Genomic DNA, 7,446 nt, shown 5'->3' on the forward strand with positions numbered 1-7,446 from the left:
AAATTAGTCAGTCACAAAAGGAGAAATACTGCATAAGACCATTATTGTAAAAGACTAAGAAAAATAATCCACCCAAAGGGGGGCATATATATATAATTGCTGATCACCAGAATGTATGGGATGAGAGGATGTTAGGGAGGGAAGGGAAGATAGAGCACAGGGTAGGGAATAGACACAGGAAAGCTTGGGTGCTGAGGGGGGTGGGTGGGCAATACACAAGAAAGGGGAGGGGAATGGAAGAACAAGGCAGATGGGAGAACAGTTAGGCAGGTTCGCATGGGTAAGTGGGACAGAGGTAAATGATGATGTATGCATAAACTGGAACAACAGGGCTTCGGGATACAGGGATTGAGGCATGGTTTGAAAGGGTAAAAGAAGGGCATAATGTTAAGATGCTTGGCTATCTTTTGAATCTTGGTTTCCCTTGCCTACCATTGAAAAAAAGTCACTTGGTGGGTGGATAGCCACAAACATCACTACAGAAAGCTTGTAAGTCTGTCTTCAGCCTATAACTGATTGGAATATCTTTTGCATTGCATAAGACCATACGTGGAAACCAGAATCCCATGCAGAATCATCTGAGACGGGAAATAGAACGAGTAGACCAGCCTGGAGCAGCTAGAAGAATAGAAGATACTTCTGAAGAAAGACCAGCAGGAAAAATCAGAAACAATAATAGCAGTATGATTGATTACTTCAAGAACAAGTAAGCTGTTTGCCCAGGAATCACCAAGGCAAGTAGTCAGGTCCCCTCAGAGCAAACTCCCTTCCAAGACTAAGACTCAAGGGGAATACACGAGCAGGCATATGTTCTGGCTGTTGATCACATTGCTCACCAATAAGGGGAAGAGGGGGGAAACAACAGCAATGAAGTTGGGATCTAAGTCCAACCACATTCAACAGTCACCTGTGAACCCGGGCAGAGACCAGGATGGCCAGCAGATGCGACATGACCCGGGGACTCATGGGCCCAGAGAAAGTGACATGGCCACAGAGGACTAGAGCGAAGAGTGAAGCATCCAGCTGATATGAAGTGAAGGGAGATGCACAAGAACACCCATACTTGCAAATAGTACCCACTTGACCTGGCTTCGATGGCTGGATGATCAGAACTCTACAAGAAAAAGAAAGAAGAGGGAAAGAAAAAAAAAAGAGTAATCCACTACAATTTGATGATGTTTATACCTATGGTAGCGTATGGTTACCAATCGGTCTGCCAACCTCAAGGTTAGCAGTTCGAAACTACCAGTGGTTCCACGGGAGAAAGATGAGGCATTCTGCTTCCATAAAGATATACAGCCTTGGAAACCCTGTGCAGGGTCACTGTGAGTCAGACCCGATTCCGCGGTACTTAACAACAACAAACAACATACCTGTACATATGGCTCCACAGAAACTCTATACGAGTTCTTTATGAATTGCAAATCATTGGACAGCACCCAACAAAAACATAAAGCAATCTACAGTATTTCTAGTATTTTTGCATTTTATCCACATTGGCTTTTGTTTAAATGAATAATTTGTAGAAATTTATAATGAGACACTATTCTAGATAGTTCTGATCTATTTTAAGTTCAAAGGGGCCAGTATTTCCAATTACTGTTTCCAGTAATGTTATAAAGTTAAAAAGGACAGATTCATTTTCCAGAATAAAGAGGTCAATGGCCCTGGAAGGACTCTCCTCACCTTTTCATCTTTTCTTAAACAAATCCCATTTTTCTTCATTGTTGTTGTTGTTAAGTGCCTTCGAGTCGGAGTCGACCCATAGCAACCCTGTACAGGGTTTCCGAGGGTGTAAATCCTTACGGGAGTAGAAAGCCTCATCTTTCTCCCGCGGAGCAGCTGGTAGTTTCGAACCACTGACCTTAAGGTTCGCAGCCTGATTCGTAACCACTACGCTAAAACTATTTTCTCCACTAGTTGTTCAAAGTGGTAAGACATTTTTTCCGCCCATTTTGCAAGTTATGCACAGAATGGAGAAAAGGATTTCAGAACTAGATCAGTTACATAACAGTCAGCAAAACGATGAGCATAGACTTTAGTGAGGGTCATTTGCTTTGACCACAATGATGTACAGAGAACCTTTAGGTTATGTCACATGGTTTCTGTGTATTGGAGACTGAATCTCCCCACAGAAATACACTTATGACATTTTAAGAAATTCCCTTTAGCACTGAGTGGAAAGTGAATTTTACACTGTAATTAGTCACTGACTTATCAGTAGTTTCCAAGATTTTCATTCTTTTAATCCCAAATGTTTTACAGAATAAGGTATATATTCAAAAAATTATATTAGTTCTAACAACATAAGGCAAGTAACAAGTTGTCACAAACCATTTTCAGATAATTCCAGGTAAGAAAAAGACTCTAATTTTTTTTTCACTCAATATTGACATACATAAATATTTATTTCTCAAAATTTATTACTTTCATGCTTTTAAATTTAGACATAATATTTATCTTTTTAGCTTTTTTTCTAAATTGAAGACTATGGGGAACATGGATGACACACATTACAGAAATTCATTCTGATTTTGTTGTTGGCGGTTGTTGGTTATGATTCATAATGACCCTAAGCACAACAGATCAAAACACTGCCCGGTGTTGATTGCCATCCTCACAATTGTTGCCCTGCTTGAGACATTGCTGCTACCTCTGTGCCAGTCTACCTCATTTGGATTCATTCTCCTTTAGCCTACCTCCTCTATCCCAAGCATGATGTCCTTCTTTAGGGAGTGCTCCCTCCTTACAACATATCCAAAGTATGAGAAACAAAGTCTCGTCATCCTGGCTTTTAAGGAACATTTTGACTTTGACTGTTCTAACATAGACTTATTTGTTCTTCTGGCAGTTCACGGTACCTTCAACATTCTTCTCCAACAACATAACTCAAATGCATCAATTCTTCTACGGTCTTCTTCATACATGGTCCAATTTTCACATGCATTATGTGGTTACTTGAAATACCATGGCTTGTGTCAGGCGTACCTTAGTTCTCAAACTGATTTCTTTGTTCTTGAATATTTTAAAGAGCCTTTGTGTAGCAGATTTGCCTAGTGCAATATGTCATTTTATTTTTTTGGTTGCTGCTTGCATGAGATACAAGCAAAAGAAATGTGTGACAACTGTTTTGATTATAAGGTAAATTTTTTCAAACATACAAGTATGGGAACAAAACAATTCTGCTAAATAATTTACATTTGTGTATTTAAAGTTACTTCCTACTTAACTGAATAATTAGATGGCTCTATTTCATATTTTTAAATAAACAAAGTGTTTAGACAATGTCGTTCTTTTGATGTTTATGGAAAATTTGTGTATGATAGAAAAATTGATCCATTTGTGCATAGAATTTTTATGATTAGCATATTCAATTGAGAAGTCCTACTATGATCACATAGATAATCTTTTAAAGCAAAATAAAATTTGTTTTAAAAAATCCTCAGAATAGTTAAAATGTTTTCTCTTTTTATACATTAGAAATTTAATGTTAAAGATAAGCTTATTTTAATTTAATGATTTATAAGTTTTGTGATATAATTCAGAAAATTTTATAATTTTACAAGGAAACAGAAACACTAGATAAGATTGCACAATACAATTAGTGTAATTAATTAATCAGTGTCATTAAACCATACATTTGAAAATCTTAAATTGGTAAATGTATGATGTATATTTTTACAGCCAATTAAAAATAAGTCAATTTGATAAATAGAAAGACACAGTTTTTTTCTCAGCTAAAGAGCTTTAAATAATTTCCTTTGTAGATATTTCTTCAAAGATAATATTCTCTTCTGCAGAGACCAAAGAGGTCACTTATAACATTTCTGTTGTTAAGTGCCATCAAGTAGGATACTGAAAACAAGTTCACTTTCCCTGGTGATAAAGGTGGAGTTAAGATCTGAATCTTGTACCATAGTTATTTACAGCTCCCTTCACTGAATTATTCTGTTGCTGTTAAGTGCCGTAGAGTCAATTCTGACCGATAGCAACCCTGAATAGGGTTTCCAAGGAGCAGCTGATGAGTTTGAACCACCGACCTTGCAGTTCAAACAGCTTTGCAGTCTGGCGCATTAACTCACAATGCCACATCACTGAAGTATAAGTCATAGTAAATCACAAATGCTTGGAAAAAGCATTGTAGGTAATCATGAAAAATTCTAGATTATGTTGAGTGTATAAAATAAACTTAAGTGCTGAGAAAGTGGAGATTGGTGTGGTTTGGGTTATTTAATTAAAACTTTATTAAGTAGCATTATATGTAAACTATGTGGCATTATAGGATAAACACTGGACTGCTAACCTCAAGGTATGTGGTTCCTTGGAGACCATACAGGGTCTCTATGAATCTGAAATCAATTTATACCATATAACTACAACATGTTTGAAATAAAGGATTGAAAAAATACATGTATTTAGTCAATGTGCCAAATTCCATGTGCAGTAATGACTTTTAAGAAATAATGGAATGGCCAGTTCGGTGTTTATGGAAATGAGTGAGTAAGGCACTGGAGATGGGAGATAAGATTGCTGAAGAGCTAGTCAACAAAGTGGATAGAAACCTCCTGGTGAATGTGAGAATAAAGGATGGGAAAGGATCAGGTTTCAGAGAAATTTAAATGTAATCCTAGAAAATTTGGACCAACCCTGGAGGAAAGAAATATTGAGTCTTCCTTGGCAACAGCACATTGTTTCAGAAAATATCGTGATGACCACTGAATTCCAACAAAGATAAACTGATCTGAAAATGATCAGGAGATGTGACCTTAAATAAGCAATCAAACAATGGGAGGTTCTAATGTCATTGATGAATTCCTTGTATAAATTGTAGAACAAACTAAAGAGGTAGAGTATATTCCCCCCAAAATTAACAAAAGACCATTAGGGTTAGAAATGGAAAGTATTCAGATAAAGAAGGAAAACGTTACTTTATTTATAGATCATCTCAGAAAATTTGCTCCATCATAGCAGAATGAGTTAGTAGCAATATGAAGATGATATGTACCAATTAACGTTTTAAAGAAATCAGTGCATATTTATTTCCCTAGCTTTCCAAATAAATTTTTTAAAATTGTACCATATTCAACATGGAGTGACCTTTGTACACTTACTGAATGAAAAAATTCACCTATAGTATACTATTTTAAGATTCATGGTATGGTGCTATGAGTTAATGCACTGGACTAGAAGGTTGAATTGAACTGCAAAGTTGCCAAATTCTCCTTGGGAACCATTTTCAAGGCTGATATGAGTCAAAATAAACTCAATGACACTTAACAACAATATACTGTTGTAAGATAGCACTCAACTCTTAAAGTCCATTAAATAAATGTTTGTTCAGTGAAAAAACATATATAGAAAACTGGATTTTAAGTACACTTTAAGGTTCTTCAACACAAAAACTAACACAAATATTTGAGAACACTAACAAGTCCTGTATTTGTTCACTATCTTTCTATAAATTTATGTATACAAACCTTTCCCTTGAATTATCAAAATATTGTTGTGAATCTTACATTTCAGCATCTGAAGTCATATAAGATGACACTTTATGGACACTCATATTCTTTTGTAGTATGTGTGCTTGTGTTACAGCGGAAATTCAAGAAGTGGCTAAAATACCTATTGTCTGACAGAAATTCAAAGAGAAAGTTAGACACTTTATAAATTAGAATCTTATATCCATAATTCCTATCTCAACAGAAAAGCACAGATGACTGAGGACAATCATTCCTTGACAACTGAGTTTATTCTCATAGGATTTACAGATCACCCACATATGAAGACCCTTTTGTTTGTGGTGTTCTTTGCCATCTATCTGATCACCATGATGGGGAATCTAGGCTTGGTGGTGTTGATTTTCATGGAGCGCCGCCTCCACACTCCAATGTACATCTTTCTGGGCAACCTGGCTCTGATGGATTCTTGCTGTTCCTGTTCTATAACCCCCAAGATGTTACAAAATTTCTTTTCTAAGGACAGAATGATTTCTCTCTATGAATGTATGGCACAATTTTATTTCCTTTGTCTTGCTGAAACTGCAGACTGCTTTCTCCTGGCGGCAATGGCCTATGATCGCTATGTGGCAATATGCCATCCACTGCAGTACCACACCATGATGTCAAAACAGCTCTGCATGCAGATGACCATAGTGGCCTACATAGTTGGAAATCTGCATTCCATTATTCAAGTAACACTTCTATTAAGATTAAGTTTCTGTAGATCTCATCAAATCAATCACTTCTTCTGTGATGTTCTTCCACTATATAGACTCTCCTGTGTTGATCCTTATATCAATGAACTGATGATATTTATTTTCTCAGGCTCAGTGCAAATTTTCACTATTACCATAGTCATAATCTCTTATCTTTCCATCCTTTACACAATTTTCAAAATGAAATCCAAGGAGGGAAGAGGTAAAGCCTTATCTACTTGTGCATCTCACTTTCTTTCTATCTCAATATTTTATGGTTCCCTTCTTTCCATGTACATTCGACCAAGCTCAGTTCAAGAAGCAGATAAAGACATACCAATTGCTATTTTTTATACTTTAGTAATTCCTTTATTAAATCCTTTTATATATAGCCTAAGAAATAAAGAAATAATAAATGCTATGAAAAGAATTATGAAGAGAAAACCACATAACATTCTGAAACAAATATCCTCTGTGACAAATTGATTTTACTTAGGTAAGAAGTCTTCATAGTCAAGGATACTGAAAAAAAAAAAAAAAAAAGGAAAATGGCAGAATTTATATCTAATATTAAATCACTAAGCCATAGTGAGTTTTAATAAAGTAATATATAAATAATTTCAAAAATAAGGGATTCTTCTAAAGTGTATTTCAAAATCTAAACTATTAGGATCTCCTACAGTTGAATTAAATGATAACTCCTAAGGTCACAAATTTTGTCAGCGTGGAATTAGGTACAATTTTCAACACATACAATAAATCCTAGGAATAACAATTTATACAAGTAGCCTTATTTTAGCATCATTGGCAAATTTATGGAAGCCCAAATCATAATGTCAAAACACAGACATTTTTCAAGTTCTCATATATTCATTACTTAAGTCACACCATCTACAAGAAGTAAATTGTGCATTTGAATTTGAGTTTCAGCCTCTTTTGGTTGTTTAAAGATTATGTTTGAGTAGGGATTAATATCAAATATGTACTCTCAACTCAAGACTTTGGTTTTAGTAATTTTCCCTGTCAAGCTCTCTGAAAGAGTGCCCTGATGTGGTGGTAGCAGATAACCACTGGACTTCTAACTGCAAAACTGGCAGTTCAAGCCCACCAGCTGCTCCTCAGAAACCCTATACAGGCATCAGTTGGAACTGACTCTATAGCACTTAACAATAACAACATCAATATTTCTTTGAAAATATTCCTATTTCTTATTGAAAGTTGTAAGGACTTAAATGTTTTCATATAGTTTGAAA

The 7,446-nt window shown here is 35.6% G+C and overlaps 1 protein-coding gene across 1 annotated transcript; it reads left to right on the forward strand.

Annotated features, from left to right (window-relative positions):
* Nucleotides 1-5,713: 5,713 nt before the first annotated feature.
* On the forward strand, nt 5,714-6,679 carry LOC102811020 (olfactory receptor 5K3-like). Its single transcript, XM_006868638.1, has one exon. The coding sequence runs from the start codon at nt 5,714-5,716 to the stop codon at nt 6,677-6,679; it is 966 nt and encodes a 321-aa protein (XP_006868700.1).
* The last annotated feature ends 767 nt before the right edge of the window (nt 6,680-7,446 follow it).

This window comes from Chrysochloris asiatica, unplaced genomic scaffold (assembly GCF_000296735.1).
Source record: "Chrysochloris asiatica unplaced genomic scaffold, ChrAsi1.0 scaffold00120, whole genome shotgun sequence".
NCBI lineage: Eukaryota > Metazoa > Chordata > Mammalia > Afrosoricida > Chrysochloridae > Chrysochloris > Chrysochloris asiatica.